Here is a 24498-nt window from a genome sequence, read left to right on the forward strand (position 1 = left end):
TACTGAGGATGTTTTGCTAACGGGGTGGGTAAACATGCCACTAGCTTGTTCTTCCTAATCATAACTTGCTTATATTTCCTGCATGGCCAGTTTTGTAGCTCAGCCTTGTCCGCTTCTCTCTCTCCTTAGGGCACTGGAGATATAGTTTATCAAGTTTAAAGGTGGGTATTTTTGACTGCATTGGCAACCATAGCGATTTATTATTGGATGGTTTGGTTGTTCTGTACCATTCACTGGCTATTTCTTTGTGGTGTGAGTTCTATAATTTCTTTTTTTTTTTTGGAATAGTTGGCTCATCTTCAGTACGTCCTATTTAAAACAAAATCTTATGTGCTGACCACCCCATGCTGAACAGAAAACCTTTATCAAGAGAAATCCATACACATACTATCATTCTCAGAAGCAATCACAGTAAAGCTGTTGTCCCCGGACAAAGATGGCAGAACTGCCTCATCGGGCTTTTTTTTTTCATTCAGATGTTTGGCCCAATAGAAATTAAAGCGATTGATTTAACTTGTGCTCTTGTTTTAGCAATATGTATTATCATAATGCTTTTAATTTTTGACATAGTACCTTAAGGTCCTTTTCTGAGGTCCTCTTCCTTCAGCTAAGTCTGTGTGTGCAGTGTGTGACTGAGGTATAGGTGATAGGATCCTCTGGCCCTGGGGCCAAGGGCTCGATGTGGTTGGATGTCAGTTAAAGGATATCTATCTGATCCAAATAACCGATGAAATTGCTGTATCTGTCTATAAAGTCGAGGAAACGCTAGAGAAGTGTTTTTCTTTAGTTCGGAAAAAATTTGTTTGAATCAAGTGGATGGCAGTCGGTTACACGGTGTATGGAAAACTCTACCTGACTTGTAACTGACTAGAACTGTGATGTACAGATGATGTATTATTAAAATCTGAAGCAAGTAATGCAATGATATTAGGATACAGTTTTTGTATTTTTATTCTTGTATAAGGTTATTTGATGGCTATTGTTTAGCCTATAGTTCATTCTGTGTTATTTAAATTCTAATATATGAATCATATTTGGATTGAAGTCATGTTCAGGGGCCATGTTGTGTATGTATTGAGATGTAAAGCCTTTGAATGTGAATAATTATTGTAAACTATAATATTTTACAGCTTTTTTCTTACTATATCATACATTTTCTATTTGCTCAGTGATTTAATCATATTCTGATAATTTAATGAATCTGTTCATTCTCTCTCTGATTATTTGTGCGCTAGGTCAGTAGATGTTGAATGATGAATTTTCCACTTAATGCTTGGTAGTCCAGTAATTAAAGCATGTAGGGATTTAGGCATACAAATAAAGCCATGTGTCCTGTCTTCTGTTAAACCTTCTCACTGGTGGAAACAGTCAAAAGCAGCAGCGTTCAGTGACAATGGCATCTCACGTTTTGCAGCATGTAAATAAAGTTCCGGCCCAATGTCAGTGTTTGGTGTGGTGACAATTAATTTGTTGCAAGCATTACAGGAGAATACAGTTGTGTTATATGTGCAGTTTCAAGAGTCATTTATCAGGAGGTCTCCATATTGGAGCGTCAGTAGTTGAAACTGGGAAGGGCTTCCTCTCTGGAATAATTTATGCAAGTGTCTCTCACTGTTGGTGGAGAGGTTTGGTAGGAGTGGCTGAGGAGCTGGCAGCTCCGCTTTGCATAAATCGTGGACTCCCCAAGTTAGTGGCTGCAGCTTCGATATTTCCTGTCAACCGCACAGTCAGAGCCGAGGCGAGGGCGGAGGAGGCGAGGAGAGGGATGGCAGAGAACAGCACCGAGACAAGCGGCTCCGTTCATCGGAGATGTTTGAGCCATTCTCCGGCGGAAAGAAACGCTTCAGCCGGCGTCGGGGCATCGAAATGGATTCGACTAAATGTTGGCGGGACGTATTTTTTAACAACGAGACAGACGCTCTGTCGAGATCCAAAATCATTTCTGTACAGACTGAGCCAAGCTGACCCCGAGCTCGACTCCGACAAGGTAAATGCTAATGCTAGTTGAACTAGATCGCAGTGTAGTTATGAGCTCAATTGGTTCATTCATTTTTCACCAAATATGCTTATTTTTACATACGGCATTATAAAGGAATTTTGGGTGACTACTTATATGGTTGTTTCCCGTGACCACCAGCGCTGTGAAAATCTGTCTTTATTCTAATAGTTGGTGCTAACTCGAATTTTTGAAGCTAGCTAGCATTAGCCCGCTAAGCTAGCTAGATTCCGACAGTCACCACATGACTTACGATCTCACTGCTACCCTGCTTCTGTATTTATAAAGCATGCCATTTAAATTATTTATCGTTAAAATGGGGAATGTTTTTTTTCAGTTTTCAGCTTTTCCTTTGAAAATATCAAGTCGCCACAGTAGTTGGAAACTTTCCCCCATCTGAGGCCGATGCATTGCGTTGCACTTATCGAGGTGTCAAATAGTAACACTTTACAAAAACCTAGTTTCTTCCCTTGGAACTGGTTGTTTTGAAAAACAGATTTTTGTATTGATCTCAGTGTGAGGTGATGTGTTTCATTTTAGGCATGGTAGTAAACAGTTATTCTAATCTTTGGGATCGATTACGCCCTCATTTTGTAGAACGCATTAAACAAACTTCTTAAATTTGCCATTAAAATAGTTTTGCTTAGTGATATATATGCAAATCTCAAACTAAATTATAACCAATAGTACAATTTTGTTCCAGTTCTCACTTCCCTAGTGACTGTAATGTTTAAGATTGTCTTGTTTGTGTTCTAATGTGCGTGCAAATATAAGAATATGTGCATCAAATATTTGTTGTCCCTCCCTCTCCAGTCATTCTGAGGCTTGTCCAGTAAGTTGTTTGCTCTTGGTGAGAATCCCATGAGTATATAAGGCATTGCCAGGTAGGGTGAGGTACTGCTGACAACTGAGAGCTTAGGATAAAGTCACTCATTTCCCTGAATGACCCCATTGCTCCAGAAGTAGGCTTCTCTCTGTTTGTCCATCTGCCCATTTTAACAGCGGAGTGCATGTGCTTAGAGGCCTTCCAGCACTGTCAAGCACAATGTATTACTGTCTGTATCCACAGTGTATTGTGCTCTTGTTTTTCTGTTCATTTTTCTGCCCCATTATTCATTGTTTTCATCTACTTCAACGTTTTAATCTTCACCCTGCCCCCCCCTTTATGCTAAGCTGAGTCTGTGGCTCATCTCGTATTTTCATGCAAATATCTTAATCTCTGAATAATCAGCTTGCTTTTTTGTCAGTTTATCCTCCATGAGCAACGGATCAGTCCACTTCAATCCCATGTCTTAAGTGTGTATCACACTCTCAAGCCATAGCTGCAGTTCTCCTCCATGCTATCTGGTTTAGGAAAACTCCACCCATGGGCAGGTTATTACTGGAGATTCTTCTAACTGATGTTGTAAACTATGTGCAACTGAGTCAAGGAGGACATTTTTTGGGGGAGGGGGGGGGGGTTGGTTTGTATCGCACACAACCAAGCTTGTGACACAAATGGACAGATCAGTAAGGAGCTCTGTTTTTGGACGAATGCAGTATTGTGTTCCCCAGCCAAGGAAATGAGTGGTTCAGTTCTCAGTCACGCAGGCTGACGTGCTTCAGCAGGACTCTTGAGGAGAACTGCATTATTCATGTTGTTGACTGGAGCTTGTTTTGCACATTGGGGTAGACCAGAGAGAAAGTGGAGGAAGTGCTGTCACATGCACGGTCATCCCAGCTGACAGGCTTGTATTCATAAATCTTTGTTTGAAATAGTTTATGCCACATTGACAAATCATTGTTATGTTACTAGCTAACCCTTTCTGCTCGTTTGCAAGCAGGTATTCCTGTCAAGCTGAGCTGAGAGATGCACTTCACAGGCATCTCCGACTCCTGCTCTCAAACTACTCAGCTCAGGACCACTCAAGTAGTTTTCTTGCTTTGAGAGCTGCATCAATTTTTCAAGCAGCCCATCACAAAGGATTCTTGTTCCTTTGAGATCTTATTCTTTTCATATTCATATCCATTTGCTGCCTCGAGAAGTTCTCTCTGCAGCATGTGTGAGAGAAATGTGGTCGTATTTAATGCCAGTTTCGGATTGTACATCATGCTTGAGCACACTGTGGGAGGCGACTTAAATATTTAACGGCCCCATCGTCTCCTCCTGCACTGTCTTCTTGCAGTAAGTGCACAACAGGACACTGCATAGCACTATTGACACATTACGTAGGTTTGGCTCAAGTCAGATTTATCACCTTTTCTCAGTCAAATGCAAATTAAATCCCAAAGTAAAGGGTACCTACAATTCAACATTGCCCTGTTTATTAGTAAGATTTTAGATTTGCTCACTTCTCATGCATATTTTTGGCCTGCCCCGGAAAATCTCCAGGTTGCAATGATTTCATAGTTTGCCATCATGAATGCGAAGCTTACTTAAGTGCCTCTCATCATGGCAGCAAAGCTTTTAGGGGACTTAAAAGGAGCTGCTCATTTAGTGCTGACACACACCTCAGCCCATATATTGTTCTGCAAATATCCACTAACAGTGTTGCCTTGCAGAATTCAAAATGTTCAAAAGGCAAGCAGTTCATCCATAGCCTTGGTGAAAGGTTATAACTTTAAAGTGTTAAATATTTTGAAAATAGGAGAGAGATCCACGTAATATAGCCTCAGTGTGATGTGTGTATTATTTAAAAGATGGAAGCCTAGTTGATGCCATTACTGCTTGTACTCCAGAGGGACTCCAGGCTCCTACTCTACAACTATCAGACTTCCACTTGGATAAGTAGCTCCAGTCATGTGATTGAGAAGATTGATCTACTGCAACGACTTTAAGCTGTGTTTTGCTTTTGACGTACAAAAGCAGGGCAGTGTTTAATAATGTCTTGAATAACACTTTAAAGTTAGCAACCGAGAGACAAAAATAGTCTGTTGTTGTTGTTGATGGATTGTCTTTCTGTAAGTGTAAATGTGTCTGCAGACAGCCATATTGGACGTCGTGTGCTTAAAGGGTGGGTCATTGTGGTATTTCCTGTGGGAGGATATGTATTGTGTGTCTGTGTGTGTGTAGAATGATAAGGTTCATGCACTACATTTGTCCTGTGATAAGAAGCCCACCCTTCTAAATTGGTTTGTGTTTACTTATATTTAAACATGTCTGTAGTTTGAATCTTCTATAGCCTGCTTTCGCCTGGATCTGGTTGCTGTATAAAGAAGTTTGCAATATTAATGTTTTTGCAAGGCCAAAACACCACATAGCTGGCCTGACATAGACCTTGAAGTAGACTTATTTCTGGCGGTTGTTGTAGGCGGGGATGACACTTGTGAGTGTATTTATTATCTCTTTGGTCTAAGCGGACATTCCCATGTAGATTAAGTGTTTTAATTAAAAAAAAATACAAGATATGATCGAGTTTTGCTGTTTTTTTTCTTTTAAATTCGGAATCTTGTTTTTTTTTTGTACAGGTTTTAAAAAAATAGTAATTAAAAGCAAGTTTGTCTTCTTTATAAATTAATATTTTTGCACCATCGTCTCTGCACCTCTGCTCCTGCCAGCCTACAGTATATCTCATCAGCAGCCATCCTTTTGCTCCCTCACTGTCCCCACCCTACTGTTTGTTGCCCAGTGCTCCCCAGCCTGGGCCCCCAGAGACACAGCCTTTTGTTTTTAATTAAATACACTGTCATCTTTGTGTACATGCATCAGGGGCCCCCAACTGGGTCATTGTTTCCCCAAGTACATGTTCACCCAAAGGAGACCCCCAAACCAGAGCTAGAGGGGTTACATGCAACAAACTTCATAATACAGAAAGTTTACAGAGGTGTCATGTCAGAGGTTTTAAGTTGCTCAGTAGGATGAACACAGGTGTTGCCAACATGATGTCACTCAGGTTTACTAAAGTAACAGAGATACCAGGAAACCTGGAACCAAAGCACTAAATGGAATTCAGCTGTAATTTATTTTGTGTTCTCTCATATGTTTCTTACTAAGAAATGCCCAGTTGTCTTCTGAGAAACAATACTGGGCATATCTTATAGTGTGTCACATCCAATTAAAATTTTGTTGTTCCAGACAGGGAGTGCTTTTACAAAAACAAACAACCTTTGTGGCTGCAGGCTGTGCAGAGGAATAAATAATATAAATAAGATGTTTTACTTTCTATGTAATGTGGTCTGTCATGTACAAGGTTGACTTGCATAGTTTGGCCATGCCTGTATCCACCACACAGGCCCACCCGTACTTGTGTTTGAACTCCTTAAAACTATGAAAGTGTAAGAAAATGACACAGGGCATTGAGACCAGAATAGAGCTCTACTGGGCTCTGGATATATTTTTGCCAAAGAAAAGAGGTCAGCCAACCAGGAGGGCTCAGAGATTCATTACAAAGGAAAATGCACAGGGACACTTTCTCATTATTGGAAAGATTAATGGGTTTTGAGCTGAATCCATCTCTGGACAATGAAGCCAACTAAGAACGTACGTGTGTCTCTTGGTGAAGGCTTGGCTGTGTGTGGTTTTGATCATGGCCTGAAGTGCATGACAGTTTTCCTGTGTTCTTGGGCAAATCATGACACAAGTTGCAGCAACAGCCAATGTCGCTAATTTGCCAAGATTGCTCCTGAAGCCATACTGAAGCAAAGTCAAACATCCTGTAGCATATGAGGATTAGTACGAAATTTACTCGAGGCCTTTCCTCTGCACAGAGTATCTTACTAAATGTCATGCACGTTTGACTCACTAAATGTCACACTGTGTTAAGCAACTTGGATGTAAACTGGTGTTGGTCAGCTGGATGAATTGACTCTGTATTTTCTGTGTGTTAACTGGCCATTAACACACAGAAATACACTAGGCTAATTGTTGGTTGTAAGCCAAGGTGCTTTCTCTTGGTCCCTCGGTGGATTCAGTCGCCTGTTCCAAATCTTTTTCTGTTCTGCTCTAATTGTTTTAGCCTTCTCTTCCCTCATGAGACAAAAGCGGTCTAATCACAGTACTTACAGAAATAGGGGAATACCCAGCGGTTGTGAAAGAATCAGGATCAAACCCAAGGCCTATGGGAATAGAGAAGTGATATCCCAAAGCAGTTATGTGTGACTCTCTGTGCACATCCTGAAACATGTAGGGATGATCAGCATAGGAGCCGACCTCGTCATTCTCATTCCTTAAGTTTTGGTTACTGAGGCGCTGTGGGCTTTATTTTACACCCAGATTATGTTTCGATTAAAGTATATGCCTGCTCATTGATACGGTGGGCAGTGCCATTTTGGGATGTGTTTTCTTGGTGCGGGTTCAATACTGTACATGTCTATTAATCTCAACCTACTTTTTGCTTTTTAGGATGAAACTGGTGCCTATCTCATAGACAGAGACCCCACATACTTTGGGCCAGTGCTGAACTACTTGAGGCATGGCAAACTGGTGCTCAACAGGGACCTGGCAGAGGAAGGTAATAAGCTCATTGTAAACAAATGTGCTTAAGGATTTTAGTAGCCACAATATGCCAGCACCTGCTTCTTCTTTCATCTTATGGAAAGGTGCATGTAGCATTAAAGCACTGCTAACAAAACAAATGTAACAGAAATATATGAAGATGAGTTAAATAGACTTTGCGTTAGATACGTACAACATTGCCTGACAAAACTGCTTTTATTCCCTGATTTAGGTGTGTTAGAAGAAGCTGAATTCTACAACATCACATCCTTAATAAAGCTCATCAAGGACAAGATCAGGGAACGCGACTGCAAAATATCACAGGTATCACAGCATATGTTGTTCTGGGACGTTCAGATCTTAAAAGAAAAAAAAACTAAATCTGGCATTCCTATTGACTAAATAAATCAAAGTTTAATTAATGTGCCATTTTTTTTCAGGTTCCAGTCAAGCATGTGTACAGGGTGCTGCAGTGCCAGGAAGAGGAGCTCACTCAAATGGTGTCTACCATGTCTGACGGCTGGAAGTTTGAACAGGTAAATCTCCTCCCACAGGATCACAGCAGCAATCCTCCTTTCATGTGCTTCACCCACCCCGCTATGCTCACGTTGACCCAGAAAGTCCAATTCTCAATATTGGAAATGGCTAAAAAGCCAAACAGCAAATCACATCTTTCTCAATATCCGCATACATGATCCGGGCATCCCTTCTGTGCTCTGATTGGTTGTTGCAGCTTGTCAGTATAGGTTACGGGCGGGCCCACCAGTCAGAGTTTCTGCTGATTGTGTCAAGGGAGGTGAAGGGAGAGGAGTCTGCTTTGCCAAACAACAGCGGAGAGGTGTGTCCCACAAATTTCTGTCCACGGGCTGGTCACTGCATGGTCCCCATGTTGTCCATACACACACCCCGTTGGTCTATGTTTGTCCCAAGTAGACACATAGCTGTTGGTTATTTTTTTTGAGTTGATTCCTTTCAGTGTTCATTTGTACTGCTTGCTCACCAGTGAGGCTTAGACAACCTGCCATCTTGTTTTTGTCTGTGATTTTTTTATTTATTATTTTCTGTTCATACTGCATTCACAGTTTGTAAGCCTGTCAAGCAGCTTTCTCTGTTCGCTTTAATGTTGTCACTGTTTTCTGGGGTGCTGGTTGTTTAGAGGTGAAATGTTGCTTTTCTTCTCAGCAGGTAATGTACATTGTAAGAGAAATAGATGAACACTGTGTTCAGCAGAAACTGCGAGAGTATTTGTACGTTTGGGCGCTGGGTGTGTGTATTATGTGTGATTGAATCTCTGCAATGTGGGATCACTAGATCTCCCATCAGAGCTGAAATCCCACTAATCTCCTTACACAGGTCAGATGGGGAAACTCCTAGAAACACTCCTGATGTGGAGTGTAAAGCTCACACATCAACCCAGGAGAGTCATTTAGAAGAGCTTTACTTACGGACAACTGTCTTAAAGATGATAAGAAACTATATTTTACACTGGAAGTCAAAGGATGTGGTGCATGTTGAGTCTTTAAGTGCAGTCAAGTGTAGCTAGTTAAGATGATTTGGTAGCTTTTGCTGCGTTGATGCTTCCTGTTAGAGCTTAACAACAACATGTCTCTGGCAGCAGTGACTAATGAGGCGATGCATGTCTGAACATGCACACCTGGGTACAGGCCGCATACATGTAGCCTGCAGTACAAACACACACACAATATTCAATAGCAGTTATTCAGGATTCTCATCATTGTCAATATTTACATGCTGTTTTTCGTTAACGTCGTCCCTTTATTTGTCCTCTTGTGTCCTTTTTGTAAGACTTATGAAAACAGGAAACAGAAATTACTGCCTTTTGTTTTTCAGATATATTTGGTGTCATTTATAGATTTCTTTTTCACGACACTTGTTAAATTTTGAAAGGTAACCTGCTTTTGCTGGAAGGAGCGTCAGTTTTCATTTGGCTGAATTGACCCAGTTTCATGGTTAAATCCTTAATAAACCATTGTAGCTGACTCGAAACACTAAAGAATGTACGTAGCTCAATGGAAGCCTTCCTGATATTATTAGTTTGACATATGCTCTCTACATTAGGTTAAAAACAATGAAATATTGAGTGAACAGGTGTAAAAGTTGATATGAATCTGAGTGTTTGCTTTTGCTCCGTTTGCTTTTTAGGAAGTACTTTAGTTTCTAACGCCTAAGTTTAAACAAACCTGGTCAAGTTAGATCCACCCTTCCTCATTGATTTTTTTCAACCAGCATGTTTGCTTCCTGTGGTCAATTCCCTGCACTTCACTATCTGCTGATCATCCTTTTCTTTGACTCCTCAGTTCTTTATTTATGTGGACCACTGATTATTTTGTTTTTGTGGAACTGCTTCTTTACCTCAGTTTTTTGTTTACACTCCGTTAATTTTTATTTTTGCTTCCATGTCTGTAGGTCCTGATGATACAGTTTTTATAAATGTAGTTACTTACACATTTCAATGCAGCCTATGATTTTTAGAAGCTCTGTCTACCTTTCTAATTTAACTTTTAATATAGCACACCCTGTGTTTTGTGTACCATATAATTGCGCAACCAAAGAATCGTAGGTTCTAATCTAACCAGAGATTTGTTGTCTCACCCCCACCCAGCCTCACATTTTATTGCTTTCTGCTACACTATGTGTCTAATGCAGGCAATTAATACAAGGTAACTAATCTCAAAAGTGAGAACTACTTGGCATGTTTTGTTCAAAGTGCTCTTCATAAGAAACAGATATGGCTTAAATTTAAGTTGCAGGACCTCGTAGTCTCCAGGTATATGGTGTAGTTTTACATTAAGATACCCTTACTTTTGTTTTTGCATCAAATGTGACCCAGTTTTTAAGGCTCATTCATCAGTCTAATGCTAATTCTTGCTCTGTACACTGCTTTCATGTCTCTGTAGCTGGTCAGCATTGGCTCCTCTTACAACTACGGAAACGAAGACCAAGCCGAGTTCCTGTGTGTAGTCTCCAAGGAACTGCACAATCAATCATACGGGACAAACAGTGAGCCCAGTGAGAAGGCTAAGGTAAGTGTACGAGTGTGTGGAAAGGCTTGTTGAAAGTCTATCCACTGCAAACATGGGTGAAAGATGGCCTGTGCTGGATGTTTCAAATGTGTTGCATTTATGAACATGTCACCAGGAGACTGAAAGTGCCTCTAGTTTATTGATGAGAAAACCCTATGAAGGAGCACATTGTGAATATTTAGACCTTCAGTGAAAAGAGAGTGCATCGAATAACCGAGAGCAGGCAGAGAAAAGACCGTAATCAGTCTAAAGCAATGGAATTTGACACTTTAATAACCGCTGCAATGCTCTGCTGTTTAGATTCAGGCATAAACAGACCTTTGTTTACCTTTACACCACACAAACATGTTTCCAGCTGAATCGACCCACTGTTAAAGTTTCTATCATCTTAGATTCGACCTAAAGTCTAAACAGTGTAGTCCATGCTGGGAGCATTAAGAGAGCACAGGTCTGCAGATTGGTGAGGTCTAACATTTTCTGAGTGATACGGTACACCCTGAGGAGGTAAATTCCAATTAACTTGTGTGAAGAAGCACATTATTATGATTTAATTTTGCTTATTTATAAATCAGTTACACACGTCCCCTGCATCTGTGAAGCAAATGTGGATAGAGCTTTAATTGTGATTCTTTCCAAGGACCCTAAATCCGAACCCGTGTGATTTCTGTTCAAACTGAGGGGCAGAATCCTGCAGTGAAAGGATTTGAAATACAAACATGTGTAACAACAGAACAGAGCTTGAAAGGGAGAGGGGTCCTTGGATAATAAATGTTTGGTTCATAGTCCTTTATTTAGTTACTAATGTTAATCCCATGTGAACATAATCCATTAGTTTTATTTTTCTCATTGTTTTTCCCTTCCCACTTTTTACACCTTCATTCATTTCCATTATTTTACGACATGCCTTTCTTGTCTTCTTCTGTGCTGTCTGCATGCTGCATGTTGCTCAGAGCGAGGACGAAGAGACGGATTATGAAATGAATGACTCTGATTAGGGTTGAGCACTTATGACTCACTGGTGAGCGCTCAACTGCTCGTAGTCACCCACCACACCCCTTTGGTTTGTCCTTCCTCCTAATACATTTCCATTAACGCTTTCTGCTCTTTTTTTTTTTTCCCCTCACATTTGTTTTCAAAGACGGCAACAGCTAATGTGACATACTTGAACCAAATTAACACGATAGAACCCAGGTTGAAAATCGGCTTTGGACTCGTGAAGTCTGCAAGCCAAGGTTAAATCAAAAGCCAGATGGCTCCTGTGCTGAGACTGGATGCCTAGTTGCACATGAAGCTCTCTTTGAAAGCAGATGAAAAGAGTGCCATTTGGTAGAGACCCTTGTAATTACTGACATGCTCATAGGCTTGGTTAATGCAGGGCATGCTGAATCATCAGCTGCTAGGTTGTGACTCATTCCCCCCAAGAATGACATTGAAATAGAAGAGTGGGTTAACATACTCCCTTTGACATTTCAGTGTCAAATGTAGTAGGATGTAGTAGAGCTTGGATGCTTATTTTTTTCCCCTAAAATAGAACTTCAAACACTGCGATGTTAACTGTCAATCAGTCAGTAAGATAATCGGGATCGGGGGAAAATTCTATCAGAATGACTTCATCATCTCCTATATGTAATATTGATTAGAGTCAGAGAATTTTCAGACTTTACTGTGCGTGGGTACTTTTTATGCTGCGTAAAACGCAATGTAACATTTTAGGACCACGAAAACAGCTTTGTGCGAAGGTATTTGCTTGTCAGATGCTACCCGTTAGCTCGCTTGCTAGCAAAAAATGTTCGGGTTTTTTCGTGCTTTATATTGACTGTTTACTTGCATGCGACCAAAGGCCACTCAAACATCAACACTTCTTGGACTAAAAATACAAACCAGTAGGTGTCTGCTAACAAAGTGTTCTCTAAAGTTTCTTTCTGTAAAGTCTCATCTACAAAAAAAAAAACGTTGAAACCTTTTTTTCCCGCTTTTCTCTGCAGATTCTTCAGGAGAGGGGCTCTCGGATGTGAAACGGACTCAGTATTATGAGCTCCAGGTGTTATGATGCAAACATATCATCTTTGTGGAAGAACGTATGGCACAATGGAGATTTAAAAAAAAAAAATAAAAATTAAAAAAAGGGGGGGGGGGGCTTTATTTTGTGTTTTCCCTCCACTTTAGGTTTTATTTCTTGATGTAAATAAGTCTGTTTACTGACAATTTGTGCCTCTACATTTGAACTGGACCTTTTTAAATTAGCGGCAAATGTTTTGGGGTTTTTTTCTAACTGAAAGTAAGGAATTGTAATCTACAAATGTTTCATGCTATAAAATGTGGCCGTGATCATATAAGGCCAATGATTCACTCAGGGTCATCTATTGAGTTAATTCTTATATCTTACAACTCAAGGGTCTGGTAAGGGATCAGTATGGTCTTTATAACACAAAGTATCAAACATAAAATCATCATTTAGAGATGTTAAGAAGGGAATGGTGTATTTATTTAGTGTATGTTTAGGAGTCACACTATTAAATATAAAATTCACCCAAAAACCAATATGTCAGTTTTACTGAGATTTGTGATCATGAGGATCCAACTTCAAAAAACATTTTATCAAATGTCTATTGACAGAGTATGAGGGGGAAAAAACACTGTGTAGGTGAAGGGGCATTTAAGAGGGCTTTTATTGGTAATGAACAGACGTATGAAAGTTCAATTTTAACACTAAGTCAATATATTTTAACAAAAAATTTGTTTTTAAGAATTAAAATATGGTGTGTGTACCCTTGGTAATCCAACTATCCACAGATTTGGTCATTGGGATTAAGTAATATATAGAGTAATACAGAGATTAGGAATAGATCTCTAAAGTTAAACTTAATCCCTCATACATTTTTCTGAATTAATAATTTAGCTTGAGACATCCTCATGTTCATAAATCTGAAGTTAACTGTTAACGAAAACATCAAGTGTTTAAAAAGACTCGTTACACATCAAATTGATAACAGTTTTTAAACATCAGTGTCAGACAATGTCTTCTTTCATATCTGGAAAAAAAAAAGTTTTTTTCCTGCCACAGACATCCGAGTTATCGTTAACTGGTTTATTTTGTACGTTTGAGGGAACATCTTGTTTCGGATCTTTTCTTTGAGGGGGAAGTATTTGTGGTGTTCGTGGGACTGGAACTGTTTGAAGGCGGTGGTGAAGGACTTTATGTTCATATCAAGAGGATTTTTGTTTGTTTGTTTGTTTTCATGTAAATAATCCCAAATTCAATATTAATATTTAACTCTTAAGAAAACTGCACGTTTTGTACACTGTATAGAGAACGACTTCACATGAAAGTGGTTTATACTGGATCTATAAAAAAAATAAGAAAATCTTGACAATGTTGACTTTTGTTTTGCATTGTTTGTACAGGATTCAAGAGATTTCTGACTTAGGGTTGTAACAGCTGATGCTGAACACGGTGTCTTTCACTGAGAACATGCCTGGAACATGTTTAAATAACCAATAACAAAGCTATATACCTGGCTGGCTATGAAGTTGACTGTTACATTTAAAAACTTTCTTTTTCTTGCAGTGTGATAGATTCTTAGCATTTTGAATTGTGTAGATTTCGTACACGGCATTACAAGCACTACAGTGGAAATCACTGTGCACATTGCTTACAGCCTGTAATGTTCATGTAAATACTGCATTTTAGACACTTCTTTTTTCTTTTTCTTTTTTTTTAAATAGAAAGTTGTTTTCAGGTCTGATGTGTGGTTTTGATAGGATGGATATTTCATTCACAAATAATCATTTAGTGTTGCCTTTTTCCCAGTGACCAAAATCCAATGTCTTATGTGTATTTTACACATCGATCTTAGTGTCAGGGATGAGTAAACTTTTCTTAATGCTGGCACACTTTGTACATATAGACTTGTTAACGACACCAAACCTCCATATACTCACACGTATACACAACAGTTTTTATATTGTCGGGGAAAACAAGTATGGATGCATGTTTTTGAAATATACACACATATATGAAACACACACACAAGGGCTTTTAAAGTGCAAAATTTGAAATCTGCAAAGAGGTTTAATCAAAGTAGACTGGATTTCCTGCCAGAGCTAGGCTATGTTTACATTTGCTATAGTATTCTGAAGCCTTCCAGTTGTGTACTGTCTTGCACTCCCTCACACATGATAACTTATGTCAGACTTGTGTGATAGCACCAATGGCAACTAGCTGATAATCACTCCTGACATGCTGACTGATGTTAAAGACACTCCATCCATTTCTAACAGCCAGTGCTTGGCGTTGCAGACAATCTTTAGAGCTCTCTCCACTTTTTAACAGAATGAAACTTGCCTGCGTTGGCTCAGAGCTAAGATTTATTTTTAAGTCTTTTTTTTTTTTTTTTTTTTTTTTTTTTTAAGACTTTTTCTGCAATTTAAAGTGTTGTGGTGTTTTGATTTGCTTGGTTCTAATGTAACCTCATTTGATAACTCTGGTCTGAGGTGTTAAATCCCTCTACTTTAGCAGCTATGTTACATTTAATGCCCTTCATAAACAGGTTGTCTGGTTGAGTATCTGTCATTGATAATCTTTCATGTGATGGACAAACTTATCTTAATCTGTAGCCTAAATACTTTAAGTGCCCGGTTTGTTTTTTGCATTCAAGTCATAAACCACAGACCACTGTAATGCATGATTGATCACAACTTGTAATCCGAGGGAATGAATGTGTCATTTTTCCTCAATCTAACAATTACATTAACGAATAAGGTTCTCATATCACGACATGGGTCACTTCTATATGATCTTATGCAATGTTTAAAAAAAACTGTACAAACATAAGTATGAGGGTTAAGGGGATAGATCTATATGGCCTTGCTTATGGTAAACCCAATAAAAATGTTGTCATTTATATCTGTGTGTGTGTGTTTTTCAGTCTATTTTTACAGTATAAATATGTTATTGAATTATCAATATAACTGTAAAGCTCAGATACCTGTGATGAACAATAAATGCACGAGGAATGACAACAAATAATAATTTATGTTAAAGAGCGACCTCTGGTGGTCTTTCCTCAAAACTCGTTTCTGTGGCTGAGTAGCCTGGAAAGATGCCTGTTTAAAAGTGGACGAGATTATTTTTAAAATAATTATTTTTACCCCTTATGACAAACGGTGTTGGATAATATGTTAGTTAAATACAATAATCTTGCCAGGTTTACCGCGATTCTTTTTTTTAAATCATACCTTTTAGCGTGCTTTTGAGTTGTGCGTTCGCTCGTTTGGTTTAATGGTCTGTAGTCTGTCCAAAGAGTTAATATGGCAAGATAGAAATCCGCCTGTGCTTGTTTGAATGGGGCACCCCTCGTCTTCCTGATGCACATGCGCAAACATTAATTTATTTTATTTTAGATATTTTAGTAATTGTAAACAAATACCAACATCCTAATTGTGCGTGTACAAGCACTTTTTAAAACTGACATTTGTTTGTTGAACAGGTATCGTATACAGCAAGCCATAGCGGACAAAACGACAACACTCGTCCTCACCAACAGCATAAAATCCGCTTGTCACGTATTAAACACGTTCCTCATCTGCTGAAAGTCAATAAAAAAGTAACTCTGATCTATTGTACGTTGATTTAGGATAGTTTACATCTATATTCGTGGAGACATATACAGCTAACAGATAAATCCGCAGTCGCTTCTTCCTATGGGTATTTAAGCAAAGACGGAAGTAATCGACAGATGACCGTTTCACCTCGCTGTGTCTGGCTTGAGTCAGAGCGGGTGGTTTTTCAGGAGGGAAACTTTACAAGGTTTAACGGGATTTGAGCACGATTAATTCATTTCGCCTAATTACCAGAGCCAGTGCAGCCATACTGAAAGGTAGGAGTATACCCTGATTACTGAAATGTTTATTTTGTCGTGTATTCTGATATTTTACCCGCTTCAGTTTGCGCCATTTTCGCTAGTTTGGCAATGCATAAATGTGCGCCTTTTAGCTCTGGCGTTCTTTGTCTCTGTTCTTTAGTTGGTTATGGTATGGTTTATTCCCGCAGGATATTACATATTCCTGCTTCCTATTCCATAATGGGCAATATTAACCGTTTAAAGATAAGCAATGTTGATTTTTCTCTCATCCGAAAATTGTCTTCAAATCAAGTGCATTTGCGCATTTTTGTGCTGCATCAGGCCGTGTCAAACGGTAACAGCGCCAGCGCCTGTTGGGATATAGCACGATTCTGGCGCACATGAGTTAGCTTATCAAGCTAACCGGCTAGCTTGCTAATCAAATAGCCAGTTGTTTGACATTTGCGTTGACAGCAAGTGTACAGTTAGGCTAAATGACGTTAAACTAAATAGGGGGTCAATACTAGTTTCATGATAGTCGTTTATCTTGTTTAAAACGCGTACGTTTATAGGATAACAAACGTATTTTCTGTTATCATCGCCAGCTAACTTAGCTAGCCCTTTTAGCATTTCAGACATTCGGAATAAACACTACTCATGAACGTTAACTTTAAAGGCTGTTGAAACCCGATTCGCATTAAGCATTTCATTGGGACACGCAATGTATTGCTATGAAGTTGCTGGGCACTGCAGTGGGAGTTAGAAGATATTGCTAATGTCTAGTTGCGTCGTTGCTATAGAGATCTTAAGGCATTCCAATGGAGCGTCTTAATTGGAGGTCCTAATTAGCACCGAAGCGGAGTAGCAACAACAGTGTGTGTTGTTGTACTGTGTACACATGTTTGTAATGTTTTCAGCATCTGGTACTGAAGATTGGCTCTTTGACTTTGTCCAAATCACAATAAAGTGTATTAAACTCTTCACAACTCAGGATTGTTTGAAAACTTGAGGAATGTATATTTAATGCCAATGGTGTAAATAAGTCTGAATGGGTTTGTTAGTAGAGCTGTTCAGAGGTTTATTATATGATGAAATGAACAGAGTCAAAGTACCAGAGACTAGAGGATGTTTTCCTTGGTAATAGGAAAAATATTGTCAGTCTCTTTGATTGCAGGAGTCTGCAAATCATGTCTGGCATTGCGTTGAGCCGGCTTGCCCAGGAGCGCAAGGCATGGCGAAAGGACCATCCTTTTGTAAGTAGTGTCTCAGGAAATTGACTCGTTATGGTTTCACGATATGTCTCTTTGAGGTTTTCATTGTATTGTGTCCAGATCTCTGAAATCTTAGTTGTTTCATTCTCCTTTTCAAACCAGGGATTTGTTGCTGTACCAACAAAAAATCCAGATGGAACCATGAATCTCATGAACTGGGAATGTGCCATTCCTGGCAAGAAAGGGGTAATGTGTTTCCTCATCTGTGTGCATATTTTTACAGCTCATAAGACGACATAACATTTCTACAACGGATTCACAAAGTTGTTTATGTGCTTTGAGCTTTGATTTCCAAGTTTGTCTGTGTATTTGGTGGGTGATGTAATTATTCCTAAGCCAGTTTTAGGGCTGTAATATTAATATCAAGTAGAATAATATGCTTTTAGAGTCATTAAAAAACATCTGCATAACTTCTTGTTCTAATGATGGTGTCTTTTCAGACTCCATGGGAAGGAGGCCTGTTCAAACTGCGCATGTTGTTCAAGGATGACTATCCTTCTTCACCTCCAAAATGTAAGTAACAGTAGCATTTCATTATGAAAGGGCCAATGAAATACTGGACAAGCTGTATGAAGAGGGCTTTCCTCAGCAATTGAATCTTCCTAAATTAAAATGCACTGCAGATGACAGGCTGACAACCCAACTTCATTTTATCCTGAGTGTGATAACTAAACTACATTAAGGCGAGGGTGCAGTTCTTATTCCATGCACTGTTGTCCGCACACAGGCCCAGGGCACTGTGATGCCTAATCTAACAACACAGTTGGTGGAGATGCCTGAATGTGACATTAAAGTGGTGTGAACAACACAAGCTGCTGCCTTCAAGGGAACATTTTAGTCAGTATATACTGTTAGGGAAAGCCCGGTGACATTGGTAGATTTTGTTCATTTTGTATGCATTTCTAATGGATCTGTGACACAAGTGCACATTTTAATTTTGTTTCAGGTAAATTTGAGCCTCCACTCTTCCATCCAAATGTGTATCCATCAGGCACAGTATGCCTATCTATTCTAGAGGAGGACAAGGACTGGAGACCAGCCATCACAATAAAGCAGGTTTGAATACCATCCACATAATCTCTTAAGTGTATTAATAATAACAATAATAAACGAACTATTTGATTTTCCAAAAATAAATTGGATTTGTTGGTTTATTCGTCCTTTTAGATCCTATTAGGTATCCAGGAACTCCTAAATGAGCCAAATATCCAGGATCCAGCCCAAGCAGAGGCTTACACAATCTACTGGTGAGTAACGTTTAATTCTATCACTTTGTTTTGACAAACATGAAACTGATATAAAGTTGATGAAGATATGTGACACCCTTATACAGTATAAGGCGTTGTTTCACACTTAGTGGCTGCTCTTTATATCTTTCATAATTAGTTACAGTGACCTCTTCTTAAATGTCCTGTTTTTAAAAAACCAACATTAGAAGTCACAAGCAGCTATAGACAGTGTTGTCCTAAAACCAGACAAACTTCAGTTACCTTGAATGCAACGGGTTTAGATAAACTCATGCAGGGTTGTTTATGGTACATGTCATTTGTAAACAGTCCTTCCTCCCTGGCATGATCATATATTCATGGTGTGCACAGAGACATCAGGCTGTTCAGATGATCTTGTTTTCAGTGTGTTTGGGTGTGAGATATGGGTAGTTATAGAACATGAACTCATGAATTCACATTTACTGTCAGTGTTTTGTGTGTGTGTGGACTGGAAAATTCAGGAATCCTTTCTCTTGTCATAATACCTTTCAGATTGTAAAGTTGCATACTGGGCCACCCTAAAAAGCTTTAATACTTTTGTCTCCCTCTTCTGGCAGTGAGTAATGACACAAACACTGTCCACACATGCGTCAGACGTATGCACAAAGGTGAACTCGCCTTTCATTGGTCACAGAATGCACTGTAACACCTAGAATGTGCATGACACATCCTGCGGGTGAGAGCTAAAGCTAACCTGGTTTGGGGACGTGAGGTACAGAGCGAAACATGTCATTAGTCCACTTTGATGTGTACAATCAGCTCACGTACGTCACCATCAAAAGATCCGGTTTTAGGTGTGACTTCCTCATTGAAAGTGACTGAGCAGACATGGTTAGTGAAATAATGGATTTTCTTCTGGGGACTGCAAAAATGTCCGGACTTCTACAAAGCTTGTAGTTTCTAGCTACTACATGAGAATTATGAATTCTATATTATTGATTGATGAATATATAGTGGTCCCTGAAAAATAAGTTGGGTAGACAAGTTTGAAATCGTCTTACCGGTATTCGGTTGTACAATCCAGAAAAGGATTCCTGAATTTGAATTTGTTGCAAAAAATAATTTGATTTTATGAATACCTTTTAATTATAGGTCTTAGTACCTCAAAAATAACTCTTTTTCACGCTTTTCCAGCCAAAACAGAGTAGAATATGAAAAAAGAGTTCGAGCACAAGCCAAAAAATTCTCCCCCTCGTAAGGGTGAAGACTCCACAGCAGCAGAAGGAATGGGTTTAACAAGAATCACCTCCCCGCTCAGTCTCTCAATGAATGTGCTCCTCTCACATCGGGACTTGCTTAAAGACTCTATTTAAACTCCACACATTCTGTGCCATCCGTTCTCCTATGACCTATCTTTTTTTGTTTTGTTTTTTTTTGCTCTTAATCGCTGGTTGGCGCATAATGCTGGGAGGGGATGGGTGTTTCAGCACCCCAGTTATTTCTTTTTAAACATTAATTGTCTTATGTGGTGCAAGGGACACAGCTCGGTACCAGTTTCGTCAACTCCATGCAAGCTGGCTGTCATCAATGTTCAAGGAAGAAAATGTCTTTGTTTTATTTTGCTCTTTCACAGGGTCTGTTCCTTTTTTGCCCTCTTTATTTTCCATAAATTTAATGTAAAATTAGCTTATTTCATTGTCAGTATTTCAACTGCTGTATAATGAATGGCACTTTTATACTGTTGTATTTCACTAGTGTCTCTAGATGGCTCTGTCTAATTCTCTTTCCCAGGTTTTCTATTCAGCATGCTGTAATATACGATAGAATCTGCTGCCTTGGCTGTCTTTTTGTTATTCAGAGTGTTTGCTATGGAATAAATAAAAATGGCCACAGTGACTGAGGCAGGTAGGCTTACTTCTGTATCAGACTACAAGGTTATATGGTGCTTTGTTCATGTATGTGTTGGCTTAATAATAAAACTTTCTACAAAATGCTGCTTTTTCTTTATTATGACTTAAACGTACATGACGTTCATCTTCAAGCAAACCAGGCACGATAGGAGAGTACTTGTCTCACACAGTTTAAGCGTAAGTTTCTACAGTAAATATGCAGGTGTAATGCTATACATTAGTTATACAGCTCTTGTAAAACTAATTTCTTTAAAGTAAAGCCTTTGGAGCGTTGTTGTGAAATGCGCTTCACACAATATTGTCATTTTATGCTGTTGTTGACTTGCCCTGCTGCTCTGCTTGGAGCGAGGCAGCCTGTTGGAAGGAGCTGAGGGTGCAGTACTCGTTGCAGTACCAGGGAGTGTCCTTCTCCAAGGACGTGTCGCTGCAGAGCCAACACCCTGAGTCTCCGGTAGGGCTCAGTGACGGACAGCTCAGGCTCAGACTTTTCATTGAGCCTCCTTGAACCATGGTGCTCACAGCGTATGGGATGCCCAGGAGAGCCGTGCTGCACGCTGGTGTTAACACGTTGTTGTATGCGCTGCCCTCCATCAGCTGTGGGTGTAGCTGGGGTGGACGGTCCTCCTCTTGGACCTCAGCACATTCTGTCAGGGTGTCAATTTGGAGGGTTTCCTCTGCTTTCAGTATGTCTGCCGTGTTTTCTTGTGTAACAACCCAGCTCTGTAATCACAGTCATGGCACATGAGATGATAATAACAATGGTGTTGGATTTGACAGGCTAAACTTACCTTGAAATCTCCTTGGCAGTCGGTGTACAGAGTGTGGAAATATGGAGCTGGAGTTGGGATAAAGGCGCTTTGTTTCCACCTGTGTGTGTGTGTATAAGAAATGTAAACACCTTTTTTGTGTGTGTTTGTGTTTAGGGATTTGACAATGTAGGCTTGGAGGAGGCTTACCTTTTAATAGGAGCATAGCAGAGGAGTGAGATGAGCAGCAATATCACAATTAAAGGGATGAACACTTTCTTACCCAGTTCAGAAATGAATGGCTTTTTTCTGACTTCTACGTGAGGACACAACAGACACAGTTGCAAATATTGAAAATAGGAGATGCAAAGGATGACACTCTTCTTCACTTTTATGGCTCACTCACCACTCATGGTTGGCTGAGTCCTCCAGTGAATCTCAGGGGACCAGGCGCTCCACTCCCCTTTGTAAGAAACCCCGTTAGGACTGGACCGTACTTTTGCTGCATATTCGCCGTTGGGCTTAAACATTTCATCATCCACTGAGTAGTTCTTACTGTCTGTGGTAATTTTCTTTATCATTGCCTGCAGGAAACATACAGTAGGATTATATTTATTTAGTTCTGCAAAACAGACAGGGCCACCCTGGTATTGTACATTTAACAGGTTATTGTTACACAGCCCCTCATGTCTTTCTCTAACCCTGGCTGTGGTTGACATTTTCAGCACATCTGTGTTTTGTTAGAGTCCTAAAAGCCCTTTTTCAATGTCGCTTGATTATGGATCATTTAATAAAAACACTCTTGAGTGTTGTTGAGTATATAATTGCACAACAAACCCAATCAGGTGTTTCTCATCTTCCTCAAATCGTCACCACACACTGATCTGACAGCCGCAATGACCACTGATGGAACTATTTATTGTTCCTATATAGATGATTCAATCATAAATGTCTCAACCTTTTCACATCCAGTGTTTTCCATTCATGAGCTGAAACACTCACCTTCTGTTCATCTCCTCTTCTGTAGAAATGGAGCTGATACTGCAGGTTGTGAGGCATACGGCTGAAATGTCTGCATAACTCGTACGTGCTGTTCCAGGTGAAGTGCTGTTGACCTGAGCTGTGGCTGACTGCGAGGCAGCATGGTGGGTTTGGTGTAACTGATGGAGGAGAGAAAAAAAAGCCATGAACATACACACACACATCCCTGCACACAGAGAATCATTGTGTCGCTTACTGTTTTTTGAAGGTTCATATTTTTCATCCAAATGCTGGCAGTTTTCAGACCCATCATTTTGGTTGTGGCAAAGTGAGATATCAAAGGAATCTGTGTCTGTAAATGTTTCTGAGCAGTGATCACCATCCGGATCATCTGATGCCCAAACGGAGCAGAAATAACCCTTGTTGGTCCTCATTAGCACACACTTATACACGTCTCTGTGAGGAGAAGAGAAGCATCAATAAACACACCCCACATATTACCATGAAACTCAAGTGTGAGTGCCTCACGAGAAAAATGTTGTGAAAGTGAGCCAGTAGGACGAGTTTTCTGCTGGAGTGATGCTCAGGGAGCAGTTGATGGTCATTAGGTAGTTTGTCACACAGTGAAGATGATGATCCACTTCTATAAAACACAGGAAGGACTGTATTTAAAGTACAGCACCCAGTTCAGTACTGGTAACAGAAGCTGATCTGTGCCAAACGTCTTCTCTGCGGTAACTAAAGAATCATTCAGTTATCAGTGAAGAATCTGAACTCCCAGACATCCTTAAAATGCATTTTAGAGTTATAACCTGTGATCGGATTCCCGTGCAGCCAGACGACGTTGGTAGACTTGAGTAGAAATGTGATCAGCAGCACCAGCTTGAGTGCAGGATATTGATCCATCACACCAGCCAGCGTCGACTTCACCTCAGCCTTCAGATTCTTGTCATGCTGCAGTGAAATGCTTGCTAAACTTTTTAGGGTGGGCTCAGAGAGAGGAGGTACAAGTCACCCGCATGTCATTGGTGGGAGAGGACGTGCTGTTTTTAAGCTGTAAGTGAAAGTGTGAGACGACTGCTGCAGTTTAAACCTATAAACTATAAAACACTATCCTCTACATAGTTATTTGTTGCTCCACAGTGAATGCATCCTTTAAGTATTTATAAGATTTCTTTATTTATAACCCTAATAAATGACACAAAGCTGCATGTCATATCAGCACTGCAGTGAGTCATTTTGATTGATTGTTGAGCTGATAAGCAGACACATGCAAACATTTCAGTTGCTGTTTGTGATCTATCTGATTGTACTTTTTGAGGTGGATCGTTGTCTCATTCTTGCTCAATGTGGGATTTCACTTCACGGACTCATTTGTTGTATTTTCTATCCCATATTGCATCAAATATTTTAACAGCCTGGGCTGCAGACAGGCCATATTAAACCAATCTTAATATTTTAATAACATTATGTAATCATATTGTGCAGTTTTTCACAGAGAAACATTCTTAAATCATGACCCAGTGGTCCAGGAGGTCTTTCAGAATGGCACACTCCATCTTTACATGAGTGACTATTGGCTTCACTGATTGATTTGTGTATTGTATATAAGTACTTAGTGCCACATGGGATTGCACATTAAATGTTGTGCAACCCATACAGACAGTTGTGCAACATGTAGTGTGCCGACAGGAGATCAGCAGAAAGCTGTTGTCGTGATCCTGAAAGAGATAAGAGCTGACTGTGAGGTTGGGGTGCACTGTGTGTGTGATTGGACTGAAACATGTCTTATATACACACTAAGTTGCAAGCTGAGTCCCACAGTAATACATAAAACAATATCGATTGTGTGTTAGCATCATTAGTAGCAGCAAAGGTTAAAATAGCAATGTTCACACAGGCCTCTACTGTAATAGAACCCGAACAGGAAACCCACCCACCCATCACTCACAGTCATGTCAATAAGTGATAACAGAGGTTTCAGCTAGCAGATGATCATCTGGCTTCACCACAGAGTAAAATAAAGGCCTATCTTTATTTGCTGAAACCTATAACGCTGCTGTCCCCCCCGTGTGAACCCATCTTG

General features: G+C 39.8%; 3 protein-coding genes across 5 annotated transcripts; 2 read left to right on the plus strand and 1 right to left on the minus strand.

The window, feature by feature from the left end:
• Positions 1 to 1623: 1623 nt before the first annotated feature.
• On the plus strand, positions 1624 to 13809 carry kctd5b (potassium channel tetramerization domain containing 5b). 2 transcript variants are annotated; one of them, XM_028407849.1, is made up of 7 exons: positions 1624 to 1987; positions 7317 to 7425; positions 7642 to 7733; positions 7850 to 7945; positions 8143 to 8247; positions 10328 to 10453; positions 12439 to 13809. In XM_028407849.1, exons 1-7 carry the CDS (start codon positions 1766 to 1768, stop codon positions 12466 to 12468), a joined length of 780 nt encoding a protein of 259 aa, XP_028263650.1. In that variant the 5' UTR covers positions 1624 to 1765; the 3' UTR covers positions 12469 to 13809. The 2 variants fall into 2 exon arrangements, with proteins under 2 accessions (XP_028263650.1, XP_028263651.1); XM_028407850.1 differs by lacking the exon at positions 8143 to 8247 and having other exon boundaries at positions 1633 to 1987.
• Positions 13810 to 16176: 2367 nt separating this feature from the next.
• On the plus strand, positions 16177 to 20766 carry ube2ib (ubiquitin-conjugating enzyme E2Ib). Of its 2 annotated transcripts, none has more exons than XM_028408255.1 (7): positions 16177 to 16332; positions 17471 to 17549; positions 17670 to 17753; positions 18008 to 18080; positions 18514 to 18623; positions 18735 to 18814; positions 19970 to 20766. In XM_028408255.1, exons 2-7 carry the CDS (start codon positions 17484 to 17486, stop codon positions 20031 to 20033), a joined length of 477 nt encoding a protein of 158 aa, XP_028264056.1. In that variant the 5' UTR covers positions 16177 to 16332; positions 17471 to 17483; the 3' UTR covers positions 20034 to 20766. The 2 variants fall into 2 exon arrangements, with proteins under 2 accessions (XP_028264056.1, XP_028264057.1); XM_028408256.1 differs by having other exon boundaries at positions 16183 to 16332; positions 17456 to 17549.
• A 6-nt stretch (positions 20767 to 20772) lies between these two features.
• LOC114437506 (interleukin-21 receptor) lies at positions 20773 to 23357 on the minus strand. Its single transcript, XM_028408254.1, has 8 exons — positions 23225 to 23357; positions 22941 to 23055; positions 22669 to 22868; positions 22434 to 22591; positions 21838 to 22015; positions 21642 to 21747; positions 21474 to 21552; positions 20773 to 21405 (listed from the first exon to the last, which is right to left on the minus strand). The coding sequence occupies exons 1-8, from the start codon at positions 23316 to 23318 to the stop codon at positions 20992 to 20994; spliced, it is 1344 nt and encodes a 447-aa protein (XP_028264055.1). The 5' UTR covers positions 23319 to 23357; the 3' UTR covers positions 20773 to 20991.
• Positions 23358 to 24498: the final 1141 nt, after the last annotated feature.

The sequence above is a fragment of the Parambassis ranga genome, chromosome 6, assembly GCF_900634625.1.
Source record: "Parambassis ranga chromosome 6, fParRan2.1, whole genome shotgun sequence".
In the NCBI taxonomy this organism is placed as follows: Eukaryota; Metazoa; Chordata; class Actinopteri; family Ambassidae; genus Parambassis; species Parambassis ranga.